Raw genomic sequence first — 13,398 nt, 5'->3', positions numbered from 1 at the left:
TGTCATTCAGGGCTACAATCCATCATCTGGTAGATCAGCTGTTATGCCACTAAGACTAGGGATCTTTAGGGGTATTTCCTTGCTTCTTGTGGTTTCCTCCAGCATCTTGTTGAGGATCTTGCTCTGTCTTTGGCATTGTAGCAGAGCAAGAGCGCATTTCAGCTTACCAAGCATGGCATTTCTACCCTGCCCTTGCAGTATGATGGCATTGGGCCAGGGATGGTTTCTGTACCCAGTGGAATCTGTGAGTGCAGAGAAAGAGGAACCTTTGAACATCCCTACTTGAAGCACTTGTCACTTCCCCTCCTCCTTCAGCCGTCCACTGAGTTTCTCAGTGCCCTTCACCACTGCACTGCACATTTGTAGCCTTACAAAGTCTCTGGATTTTTCCTACCACCCTTATCTCCATACTGATTTCTGTAGGAGTAGCTAGCCTATTGCTTGGAAGAGCAGAGATGCACGAATCTAAATATTAAACAGTCAATATTCCCAAGCCTGTGAAAGTCAGGCATGCATTCTCTTCTCTCTGAAGAGCTGTTCTCAAATATTTGCTAATCTTGTTTTTTCTAGTGTAAAAAATCCCAACTCAGAACTCTCATTAGCAACTATAAATTGATCAGTGCAAAATACTGCAGATGTTCTGTGAAAACTGGAGTTTGGATGCAGAGAAAATGATGGTGGGTGGGAATATAGAGCAAGTGAAAACTGTGAGGAAAGATGTGTTTTCAATCCTTATGGATAAAAGCCAATAGTGGAAGAGAATAAGGTTGTTCCAATATGAAATCTGGGAAAGTGTGTGGGAATCGTGATTTTAGAACCATATTGCTTTGGGAACCCTAAACCAAAATTTAGCAAAACACTGCCAGGTTTCCCAAATATAATCTTAGAGAATTCCATGAGCATTTGACAAGTTGCAGAACAAAATAAAACTAGAGCACAAGTTTTAAGGGAAAATAAGAAAGGACCAAATGAAGCAAAGCAGTGAATTCTAAGTCATAAAGCACTGGGAGACAGAGGAAATTCCAGCTGATGAGAAATGGCATTGCAGATGTGAGAGCAAACAGAGTTATGTAGTGTCCACTTGAGGGGATTTCTAATAGCTGATCAAGAGGCTTTCCTGCTCATAGTCTGGATTATTCTTTTCATAGCCAGGATTCCTCGATCCCATGTGATACCTAAATTAACAGCAAGGGCTTTCAGAGAAACCTGGGCATGTAAGAAGTGGGCTGGTATGGCTGTTAAGGTAATTCTTTAAGTAGTAAATATATATAAACATTATTAAAAGCTGTTTTATAATGTTTTATGATGTTTTGTAGTGTTTTAAATGAGCTGAACATTCAGCTTATTTACACAGTAAAAGTCTCTATAGGAGCTAGTCACTAGAACTTTTCCTTAGATACAGGGAAGGTGTCTCTCTAGTTGCTTGTGACCAACTTGAGCCATTTACTTTAAACATCAGTTGTACACTAGAGGTACACAATCCTCTCTATTAGTAACCTGCAAGTCTAATTGAAAACATTTTGTCACACAGCACAAAGATTTCCCAAAGTAATGCCAGATGCAAATCTTGTTTGGCCTGCCTATGATGTACCTAGTCCTAATAGCAGCAGCAAAAGGACCACTGCTATGTTTTGGAATAGATTATAAACAAATTGCTAGGTGATCCACTCCTCAAATTATGAAGAAAGAGGTGTTGAAGAGGATACATGATGAGCACCTCTATATGGAAAAAATATAAAAGTTCCCAGCTAGATCTACATTGCATTGGCTTCAAATTAAAATGCATATAGAGGAAAAACTCAAAAGAATGTGAAATATCAAAAGAAATCAAAATTTATCAAATAAAACCATCTGTGGTAATCACCCAAGAAACATTACATTCATGGCCTAGCATAGTCATAAATTACTGCCTCTTTCCTGGAAAAAATATGTATTGTTTTTGAAATGCTGTCTTTAATACACCAAAATAGTACAATTAGAAAACATGAGTGTTAAACATGTGATTTCCAGTAACAAAAACTAGAATAGTATATTAGTTGTGAGAGTCACAAAAGAGCACTGCAATTTGGTGGTCTGGAACTTACACACACAACAAATTAATTTGGATTTTACATATAACATTACAAATAGGTACAGTACAATAGGCTGTGAAAAAAAACATGTAAATGATAACAAGGGTTATTCAAAAAGCTAAATAACCAAATTCAGAACCTCATTTGGCATATCTGATTTATAGACTTCAAGTCTGGACTGCCACCTGCTGAAACGCTGTTCAATAGGACGCTTAGGCTTAATAGGGCTTAATTTTCATTATTAAACCTTGACTTCTACCCTATTCTTTCCTATAGCCCTTGGTGCTCCATGTCCCATGGATGGTATCATCATAACTATGAGCAAATTTCAGACTTTCTTCCTTTCTGTCCCTTGATTCCCCAGGTCAGTGTTGGTCTCCCCTCTGCTCACCCCCTGTGATTTGAGTAGTTTCTTTCCCTCCCCTTTGCCTGTTAAGATTTTACAACCAGGCTCAACCACTGGACTCACATTGCTGCATCTGAAAAACCAGATTAGACAATGTAGACTTGGTAACTGTCAAGCAAGTTGGAGTCTTCATGTTTGCAAGACCACAATAAGGGTGATGCATACACCCACGATATGGACATAAGCAACAAGATAAAGGTGAACCTTGCTATCATCTTTGCTGAGCAAGGGGGATTGGTAAAACAATTTGTGTAGCATCTTCCAGAGAAAGGACACAAGAAGTCTTGCAGGCTATGTAAGCACCAAGATCCAAACCAGAAGGGGCTGCAGGGAAATTGGTGGGTTGCATAGTATCAGTGGAGATTAAAATTCATGAAGTGCTCTGAACCACGGTCGTCATTTCAGATGCTAAGGGAGGATTGCTGAGATGTGATTTGATTAACTTGCAGTGGGTGTTTATCCTTCGGAAACGGTGCAGTAGGAGGAGAGTCAACCCTTCCAAGATTGATTGTGGTTGTGTGTCCCAGGATAGCCTTTTCATCCCTGCACACCCCAGAGTACTGCAGGAAGGAGCAGGAGTCTTCTCTAAGGGCTGTGTGTTTTTTGGGACCGAGGTTCCTGCTCATCAATTTCACCTCCAAGGCACTCTTCTGGGCTGCATTCAGGCAATTTCTGCACCTGGGGGTCCAGACCATATTCCCTGCTGGAGTTTGCCCTCATAATTATTCCTGGTGACTTGAGATCTCCAGTCTCACACTGTCACCCTATTTTTACTGAGTTTTTGTGCTTCACGATATGATGTTTTCATGGGTGGGCTCTCACTTGGAGCGGTAGGCTTGCAGCATCGGCTGTGCCACACAGAGTGATAGCGCAAGCAGCACCCCTTGTCCATTACTGCCAACATCTGAATTTTTTTAATGACAAAGGAAAAGCATTTTCACCGGTGCGAGACTCCTTTTCTTGCCTGTCAAATGCATAGGTGCGATCCGTGCGATCACTTGAACATCACCTGCATTAAGTTCGTTTCACCGGGAAGAGTAACAGGAGCCAGCGCTGCGTATCCTTGCTCTATGGAGCACCGATACCCTCTAGTGGTAAAACATCAGGTATTTTTAGGCAAAAGATGACTTCACTCCTAACTCGTCTTCTGTCTTCCTCTTGGACAAAAATCTGCACATCATCTTTAATTGACAGTGCTCTTCTGTTGAATGACATCGTAAATTCATGCCTTTAGTTTAAGTGGCTGATGATGTAATTTCCTTGGACTATTTTCAGTGTGTTTCACCTCTCATTAAATCATATAAACGGTACTTGTGAGCTGATGGGTGACTGAATTTTCACATGCAGATAAAAACGGCTTTAATGGAAAACCTCAAGTAGCAGCAGCTCAAGGCTTTAAATAGAGAATTAGTGATGGGATCACTGTAATGGCTGTAATGTGGCAGATCATTGCTGGTTTATAGCTAATGAAAGGAATCGTGTTGTCTTGGTTGAGTGCTCACTAGTTTGGTCATGGAGGCGCAGGACAGCTGGATCATGGGTCTTGGGAAGGCATTGAGCCACTGGCTTCATAATTGCAGGTTGGGGACATCAATGTATGGTGTGACAAAGCACGCTTGAGGGCATGGCAGGAACATCACAGAATTACTATGTTAACTGATGAGTATCTTGATCAGGGGACTGTAGTTATAGATAAATGCAAAAGACACATTCTGGGCCCAAAAGCTCTTTCCTACCAACCACATAACTCATGCTCTAGAGCATGGCTGGTGAGTGGGAAAAGGTGAAACATCAAAGAAATTCAGAGTTATTCAGCATGAAGAAACACATTTATTTCTGTTCTAACCTTTCTCAAAATGGCTGATGTGAAATTTTCCTGACATAAGAAACTTCAGTCTGAACAGCTAATATTGGGAAAGCCACAGCAAAGTAATCCTTCAGGGTCTGATGTGAAATGTTTCACTGTTGCCTATTCTTTGCATGGAGGGTGCCAGTTGATGCTGTTTGGAGGAAATTCACCCCCCCAGAGGCAGCAAGAGCTGTCTGGAGCTCACCTCTTTCCTTTCACTCCAGCTGCAAAAATGGAAATTCTCATAACACGCTCCCTTAGCCCTAGATTTCCTCATACATGAATGAAACCAAAACCCAGTACAGGTTAGAGGACATGTGTGTCTGAGCTGAGTCCTTGATCACTGTCTCCACACTGCAGGCAGTAGACTCTGCTCATTTCACCCAGTGAAACAAAGTAGAGTTTTATTCAGCAAGAAATAAATCACAGTTTAGGATTCAGATTGTAATTCAATGCAGGTATTACACACTAAACACAGTTTGATTCTTAACAAGCTTTTTTCCCTGGATGATTTCAGTACCTAACGCCTATCACTTCTTTGATGTACCCTAACCACGAAACCAGGGATACAGAGCTCTATGGAGACATTCTTCCAATTTACTCACTAAGCTCTGAAATATTTCCATGGCCACCTTCCCCTTTGTTCCCGTGGATCAGATTTTAGGAGCACATTAAAATGCCTATGATCTGGGTACATGAAGTACCAAAATATAAGCTCCCCCCACTCTGCTTCACAGTAATCACATATGAGATGCCCTTGATTTTTCTCACTACTTTTTGTATAAAAGATTTTGAACAGCTGAAACCTGGGGATAGTTTCACAAAGCTGATCAACATGACTTTAGATAGAACTGAATTGGATTTACCAGCAGTGGGAGTTAAATTTTAAGTCAAATCTCTGTTCTGGAGCCTCACAGACAGACAATAATACAGGGGCAGTGATTTATCATGCATCGTGTTTACTGGAGAGCAGAATTTCACTCTCTATTGTTTAATTTTCAAACCTTTTTAACTTTTGCATTGTTTCATCTGCGTGGAAATGAATGAAAAAAAGAGAAATGCAGTGCAGTTTTCAAGGGAGGGTTTTTCCTGGTGCTGCATTGTAGTGAAGCGTTTACTGTTTCTCAGGTCTCAGGACATGCCAAGTAGATTCATTGCAGTCACTGCAGTGCCATTTTCTGAAGCACACAACACATCAGCTTGGAAAAGACCTCCTGAGCATTATAGTCCTTTGCCTGTGTGTACATATATATATATATATATACACACATATATATATAAAATCCCTTCCCAAAATGCATTATCACTCACTTCCTTCTTGAAGCATGCAAACAAGTTACTTAATGCATTTCAGTAGCAGCACCATTCTGATTTAGGCTCTTGTCAGGATTTCCTGACAACAAGCCTCACCTGTCCAGGTTGAGAACCCTTGATCTTCCTGAGATCCCACCTGACTGCTCACCAATAGTAGTAGCCATCCCTTAAAGGTCTTTAACTAGGATTTTATAGCCAATATCTCCAGTGCTAATACCGAGAGGGGTAACAGTGCTGTGGTTTCCCCTTCTATTTCATTCCAGGTTTCTGATTGTCTTGGGGTGTTTGATCTTAGCTGTCCTGACAACTTTCAAGGAGTATGAAACTGTTTCAGGAGACTGGCTCCTCTTGCTGGTAAGTAGAGTGTGGGCATTGCATCACCCTGGTAATGTCCTTGAATGGAAATCAGCCCCATCAGCAGTGATGGAAACTTACTCCCAGCTCTGCATGCAATAAGATTGCTTCTGCTGGTCATGGACAATGACTTTACACTTATATATTGGATAGTTCCTGGTCCATTGTCAACACTGACCGAGTAAAAAATAAGTTTGGAGAGGGGAAAAATACTGAGACTTTTAAATAATGTTTTTTCAGCATTTGACTGACAGTTCTCCTATCAAAACATCAGGAAATTTCCTATTGACCACGCCAGAGTGCATTTGAAAACTCACTTTTTTTTTGATCTTTTAACAATTTCAATTCATTCTATAATATTCTACCAATCCCAGCATTTCTTTCAAGGAAGGTCATCAGAATTGGACTCACGCTTATACCCAACAGCAGCATGATTGGAATTGTTGCAGTCAGTGCCTCTGATGACTCTCCATGACAGAAAATGTGCTGGTAGCAAATATATTGCTTTCTGTGTGTGTTTGCAGCATGCTTGTTTTATAAGTGCTGGAGTTCATGCTCAAGACTGTATTTCTGCAGGCCTTCCATTTGGCAGAAGATGCAAAAATCTCACCAAGTATAAACATGATGTGTTAATCATTGTATGAGAATGACCCTTTTGTCCCATAGGTAGCATCAGAGAGCATAATGCCTCACTTAATCTGGCCTTGTAGAAAAGCATCAGAAAGCGTAGTTCCAGGAACTAAATTTCCATTTTCCCTTGTACCCCCAGAGACATGTAGATCCAAGAAAGAACTAAATGCCAAAAGGAATGAAATGTGAACTCCTGTTGCATGTTCCATCTCAAAAAGCACCTATATGAAAACACCCTCATCCCCTAGGGAATGGGAAGCTGACTTTTCATCTCTGTTACCTTGCACAGACCCATCTTTTCACATTAGAAAAGGCCTGAGTTTATTTTTCCTTTTCCTGTGCTTGTTTTTTTATAGCTCTCAGCAGTTTACAGAAGTGCCTAGCTACTGTGGGTATGAGCATCAGGGAAAATCCCCTTTTCCTCCTTACCAGGTATTCACACAGAGGAAAAGAGAGGAAAACTAACTGTGTGCCCCATGCTGCCATTGGCTCATCTCTGCTGAGCACTCCAGAGAAGCTGTCTCTTCCCCTTTCCCTCCCCATGCTTAGAAGAGTTCTTGAGCAAGGTGGAAAATCCCATTCTTCTGTGCACCAGAAAATTAAGGGAATAACATATGCATTAAATTTGTTTTCTATGTGCTTTTATTTATGCCATAAATTTATGACCATATGAATATACTGTATCTTGTTCTATCTCTATATATATGGCTGCATGAACAAGATGCTGGTGGGTAACCAGAGGAGGTCTTTTTATGAAGTAACAGCCTTTCTATTAAGACAGGTAAACGCTTTACATTTACAGCAGGGTCACATCCTTTCTGCAGAGTACTGACCAGGCTATAGAGTTATGTCCCGCTTTGCCTTGCTTCTTTATCAACCCATATTCTTCTGCCCACTCTTTTCCTCTCTTTATCTCACACACACACCCCAGTGCTAGCATTTCACCTGGTTCCTTCAACTATATCCTCATGTCCTGAATTACTGCTAAACTTGCTATGAGTCTAACAGTGTAGCTTGTGTCTTTGATACAGGAAACTTTTGCCATTTTCATCTTTGGAGCAGAGTTTGCCTTAAGAATCTGGGCTGCTGGGTGTTGCTGTCGCTACAAAGGATGGAGGGGGAGACTGAAATTTGCCAGGAAGCCTTTGTGTATGCTGGGTAAGAACATGCTCCCTGCTACTGTTTTCCTTTATGTCCTTTTCCTTCTAAGCCAGTTGGGGTGGGTGGCAGCCCCAGGAAAACAGGCAATGGCAGTGAAATCAGATCTTCACTTTGTCATAGGAAGCTGTGTCCTGCTTGGAGTAGCTATTTGAAGTACCCCATAATAACAGTTAATTTGAAGGAGACTTGAGTAGCTGATCAGTGAGGGAAAACATATTCTTTTACCCTTTAAACGCATTTTCTTGTCCTGAGCCCCACTGCATTTTCCTTAAGCCACCCCCAAATATACTCTGTCTGCCTTCAGTTTCAAACCACTTCAGATCCCAGCCCCATACCACCTTCCTCAGCCCTCTTTCAAATTCAGATGTGGTGTTTTACCTTTGTAATGTTGGTCTACATTTACAAACAAGTATATTTGTGATTGCACCCATGTTATCTTTCAGGCTTGGAAGGTACTGCCTATAAGTATCCATAAAACTACTCATTATACGTGTTTGAATCCCTTCCTACAACTCCCTATTCTACCCACAAACCAGCCAATGGACACTTAGAAGCTCATTCTGCCCTGAGCACCTGTCATGAACATCCACATTTGTTCGATTCCAAGCCCCCCCCCCCCATTTGTTTTGGTGTTCTTCAGGCCAAGAACTTGCTTTTTTTGTTCTTTATTTGTAGGCACATAGCACTCTGGGGAGCCATAGGAATACTCGTCACTCTCTTCCCTCTTCCTCTTTTTGTTCATCTTATGGGTCTAAATGGGACACAAAATTGGAACAAATTTTCTTTGTGCATCTGTGCTATCTTCAATCTAGCAATGCTCCTTTGGGTGCTACTGTTGTATAAGTACTTCTTCTGCTTCTAATAGCATTGTGAAGGCAATAGAGTGTGGTGTTAGCAAGTGCAATTGGTACTATCTCATGCCTTCTCAGTAAAAGTGTCATCTCATTTCTGATAATGAGTCTTTACTGATATCTGAGTTGAAAACAGAAAAGATCCTGGATTTATTAATACAATCTCTTGGCTGTTATTAGCACAAGTTTGTTTTGGGAATGACTGAAAGTGAATAAATCCAAAATCCATCCGGTGTCACTCTTTTTTAGCTGAAAACAGAATATGAAGAGTATTTAAAGACTGGGTGTCCAGAGAAGGTTTGAAGCCTTTTGATACCACCTTTTTTCTTGCGTATGCACAGGATCACAAAGCAGAGGGCAAACAAGGAAAAGAAAAGAAAAGAAATAAACCAAGAAGGAGCAATGCAATTTGCATTTCAAACCTCTTCTGTTGATCAGCATGTTGGCCCTGTGAGCCTTACAGAAAATAGTAGTACTGGCTTTTAGATTTTAATGGGAAAACTCAGCCAAAAGAACAAAGTACTGGATGCACTATAAAGACATGAGTTTCTCATCTGCTGACCTGTTCTTTGTGGTGCTCCTGTGGGACAGATGCATCTAAGGCTGTTTTTCTGTCAGCGTTAGGACACTGTTTTCTGTCAGCATCCCTAAACTGGCTGAGACTGTCTCAAGTCCAGTGCATGGACCTCTAAATAGATTACGAGGCTTTCTGGAGGGTTCTGTGCATGATGCTGACTGTGTGCAGGTGCAAGTATCTGTTTAATTGGCAAGAGAAAGCATTTTCAGGCAGCTTTAAAATTTGCCTAGGGAAATCTGGAGCATGACCAGATGGGATTAAGAAGCAGGTGATGGGGCCACTTTTGTTGGCAGGCTTTGTTCTTTTTATTTTGCAGATATCTTCGTGCTGATTGCTTCAGTGCCAGTGGTTGCGGTTGGGAACCAGGGCAATGTTCTGGCCACATCTCTCAGAAGCCTCCGCTTCCTTCAGATCCTACGGATGCTCCGAATGGATAGGCGGGGAGGCACATGGAAACTTTTAGGATCAGCAATTTGTGCACATAGCAAAGTAAGTGATGAACTCGCAGGGTTCAGATGGGGTTTCGGGGAGAGACATTGAAGGGAAAGAGAGAGGATGCACAGGTGCAGCAGGGTCCTGGGACTATGTCCAGTACTTCAAGCAATAGTTTTGTTCTTTCAGCTTTATTCTCTCCTCCAATCTGAACCATTTCTGGCCTGTGTTTTATCCTTCTATACTCAATAGTGGTGCTGGGAAATGATGAAAGAGCGTTCATTCCCACAGTCATTACAACAAGAATTTTGCCATTACACTGAATGAGAGCAGGGACATCCCTTTAATGGTGAAGCATGTTGAAATGTCTGACAGAAATACCCCTGTAGTTGCAACGTATTTGTAGTGGCTTCTCATACTTCTCTGATCGACAGATGGAGCAGGACTCTGAAGGGATGAAAAGAAGCTGGTTAGCTGAAATGTAGTGTCAAAGAGAGCCACTGGTATAATTTGTCTTTGGAAGCACAGGTCAGACAATACGAAGATGCACACAGTGTGGACCCAGACAGAGAGTAGTTCTAAATTCATCTTTTCTTGGTCTAACTTGATGCTATACTCAGACACATCTTGTCTCGCACCAGACAGATACATTGTGTTCTGGTATTTTCACCAAACATTACTACAAGTTAAAAGCTATCTGCATAAAAATCCTCCAGATGAGGTTTCTTATCTGCACAGGGTGTAGGAAAATTGCGTATATGTGTTCTGTGCGGCTTTTTCTTACCCGTGAATGACATTCCTGACATTTTAGGGGTTTTGAGGATTAAAATGCCAGCTGGCACAGCATAATTGGACTTTGCTGCTTTGTGGTGGCTGATAGGGGTACCCACCAGGCTTTATTTCATACCAGCTTCTGTTTCTTCCCCATATAAACTTGCTACATGGCAGGTGGCACATAAACACTTATGTCAAAAGTGGTTCTCAGGAAGCTCAGATAATGGAAGAAGTCTGTGTGCCAGAGCCATTGCTTGGAATTTGTTTAAGGCTTTACTGGAGACACTAAAAAACCAAGGTTAGCCAACAAATATCCTTCTGTGGCTGCAGACCAGGAATTAGCCAGTTTCTGGTTGGCTTATCTCAAGACTCAATTATGAAATTCTCAGCTACAGCTTTACTTTACTTTTTTAAATTTGTTTTATTTTAATTAAATTATTTTAGTCTAATTCTTTTTAATTTGGTTTTATTTTATTTTATTTCAATGCAGTTCTCAGAAAATAAAAGGAAGCGGAACACTGACTTTTACCCACTTTGGAAGACCTTCACCAAAAATGTTTCTGCTTTGTTTCAGACATTGCTGGGAATTTAACTTGGGTCACTGCACCTCCCACCTCAGTGGGTTTAGCCACACACTCTACTTTAGTCACTGTCTCTAAACTAAGGAAGCTCAGGGTTTTTTTCACACAGATGATTTTCAAGGTCTGTTCTTATTGCATCAATTCATCATGAAAACATAATTCATGGTGGACCCTGGTACATCCTGCAGCCTTGCCTCTCTGGAAGTAGGGATTAGGCAGAGCTGTCATTTGCCTGCCAAAGCTGACCAAACCTATAGGCAGCCAGAATGAGAAGAGTCATGGTCAGGGACAGAGCCCTGCAGCATCCTACATCATGAGTGTAGCTAAACCCTTAACCCAGCTTTATGCAGAGCTATAACTACAGATTGCTCCAAGCTGTTCCCAAGGAACACGCCATGTATGGGCTAATTCTTGTAAATCTCTGCATTATTTCCCAGTAAGTGCTGAGCTGGGCTGGCCATGGGTTGTGACCAAGCAGCAGCAACAGCTCTGCTGTTATCAGCTTCATGCTTCCTCTCTCTTGGCATTTACTCTGCCTCAGTGGGTATTGAGGCTGTTTTCAGCCCCTCCATTCCCCATCTGTTTCTTTTGCAGGAGCTCATCACTGCTTGGTACATCGGGTTCCTGACGCTCATCCTATCCTCGTTTCTTGTTTATCTGGTTGAAAAAGATGTTCCTGAAAAGGATGCTAATGGGGTGGAGATGAAGGAAGAGTTTGAAACTTATGCAGATGCACTGTGGTGGGGGCTGGTAAGTGAATCCAAAAATACCTTATCTAAAAACTTCATATCCAAGAAGAGAAAAAATACGTTAGGGATGCTAGGGATCACAGTAGTGCTACTCTGGGGTGAGAAGCATGATACTGGAAGAACATTACCAGAGTATGGATGCCACTACAACTAAGTAGCAGATTTTACACCACTGTTGATTTTCAGTCAGACACCTTTAAGTGCTTAAACCTTCTTTGGAAATCAGTCTCTGCTGGTTTCTGGAAACCACTCTTTTAGAGGGGTGTCTTTTGATGTATAACTGCACTGGCAGAACATATGCCTATGGGAGACTTAGCTCTAGTGACAGCAGTAGCTTGCCACTGAGAACTACATCTCCCAGAAAATGGCAGAACCAGAGCTGGCCAATGGACTGTTCTGTTGGGATAGCAAAGTGTATCAAAGGCTTAAGAGACACTCAAGGGAGTTTGGTCTATAAAGAGCCAATGACTGAGGATGTTTCTGGATTCTGATGTGGGAAGTAGAAACATGTTTCTGAAAAGGATAACTCAACAATTCTTTTATGTCTCAATGTGCATACCCCCAGAATTGATCAGGGTACGACACTGGTTGTGAAATACTGAGCAAGAGGGATCTTTGATACATCTGTTCTTGCCTCTTCTCATGAAGAGACAAGTATCGGTTTGCACGACTGCTCATTTGATCACAAACTATTCCTGCCACCTGGTAGACAGAATTCATGTTGCTTTGCTACCAATAGTTAGAGGAATCCATAACATGCTGTGATTAAACTTCAGTAGCGTATTTTTTATTTGATGTAGTTCACTCATAAATGGCAAGATCCTTCTACCCCATTATTAATCAAAAGGTCCCAAGTATTGTATGGAACACCTGGATATTTTCATATCCTTTCATATCCAGGACACTTAGGTAAAGTCTCACTGGTGATAAGAGATACACAGTTGGAAATAAGGAACTGTGTAGGAAAGGAACAAGTTTTCACAATGTCATCTTTGTTTTAACAACACTGGGACTTCAGAAAGAGGTAGTCCTGATTGGTTTTTAAAGCCCTGCAAGCTATTAACTGGCAAGTCCCACTCCTAAGTGTGCCGTCATGATGGGCAGAAGACTCACTTTGCATGGAACGTCACGTAGAGTTCCCTTTCAGCAAATGCATCCTAGGGAGGTAGCTGCTCTAAGACTAATTCCATTCTCCCTATCTCAATACCTCTGGACCATGATACCATTAAAATGATTGGTTGGCCCATCATCAAGATCCTGCATGAGGAGGCTGCATGAGCACCCGCAATGCTAAATGCAGGTTTCATGGTGGCATTTAAAGCAGAGCTTTTGGCCTTGTTTTTCTTATGGGAGGTCCTGGTCATTCTGCCCACAGATCACCCTTGCTACGATTGGATATGGTGACAAGACCCCCAAAACATGGGAGGGACGGCTGATTGCAGCTACTTTCTCTCTTATTGGAGTGTCTTTCTTTGCTCTTCCTGCAGTAAGTACCTTCTCCCTCCTCTGTTAGCCACAGCCCACTGCTGTACACTTGCAAAATGAAGGCAATCAAAACTGCCAGTGGAATCAAAACCCCTAGTTAAGAAACAATTCAGGCACTTGAGCTGGTCTAGATCAGTAAATCAAACTCCTTCCCAAATTTGCA

General features: G+C 41.6%; 1 protein-coding gene across 2 annotated transcripts in view; it reads left to right on the top strand.

Annotated features, from left to right (window-relative positions):
- KCNQ3 (potassium voltage-gated channel subfamily Q member 3) overlaps nucleotides 1-13,398 on the top strand; it is a 194,115-nt gene that overhangs the window by 155,817 nt on the left and 24,900 nt on the right. For both annotated transcript variants that reach the window (XM_061374129.1, XM_061374128.1), the window contains exons 2-6: nucleotides 5,905-5,995; nucleotides 7,657-7,783; nucleotides 9,531-9,703; nucleotides 11,596-11,751; nucleotides 13,126-13,236. In XM_061374129.1, the coding sequence (XP_061230113.1) occupies nucleotides 5,905-5,995; nucleotides 7,657-7,783; nucleotides 9,531-9,703; nucleotides 11,596-11,751; nucleotides 13,126-13,236 (658 nt within the window). The remainder of the gene's footprint in view (nucleotides 1-5,904; nucleotides 5,996-7,656; nucleotides 7,784-9,530; nucleotides 9,704-11,595; nucleotides 11,752-13,125; nucleotides 13,237-13,398) is intronic.

Source organism: Neopsephotus bourkii, unplaced genomic scaffold, assembly GCF_033783945.1.
Source record: "Neopsephotus bourkii isolate Nb327-2 ecotype Australia unplaced genomic scaffold, CSIRO-AGI_Nbou_v1 NB_1637, whole genome shotgun sequence".
NCBI lineage: Eukaryota > Metazoa > Chordata > Aves > Psittaciformes > Psittacidae > Neopsephotus > Neopsephotus bourkii.
Note: the sequence above shows the minus strand (reverse complement) of the source record. Positions and strands in the feature narration are given on the sequence as shown.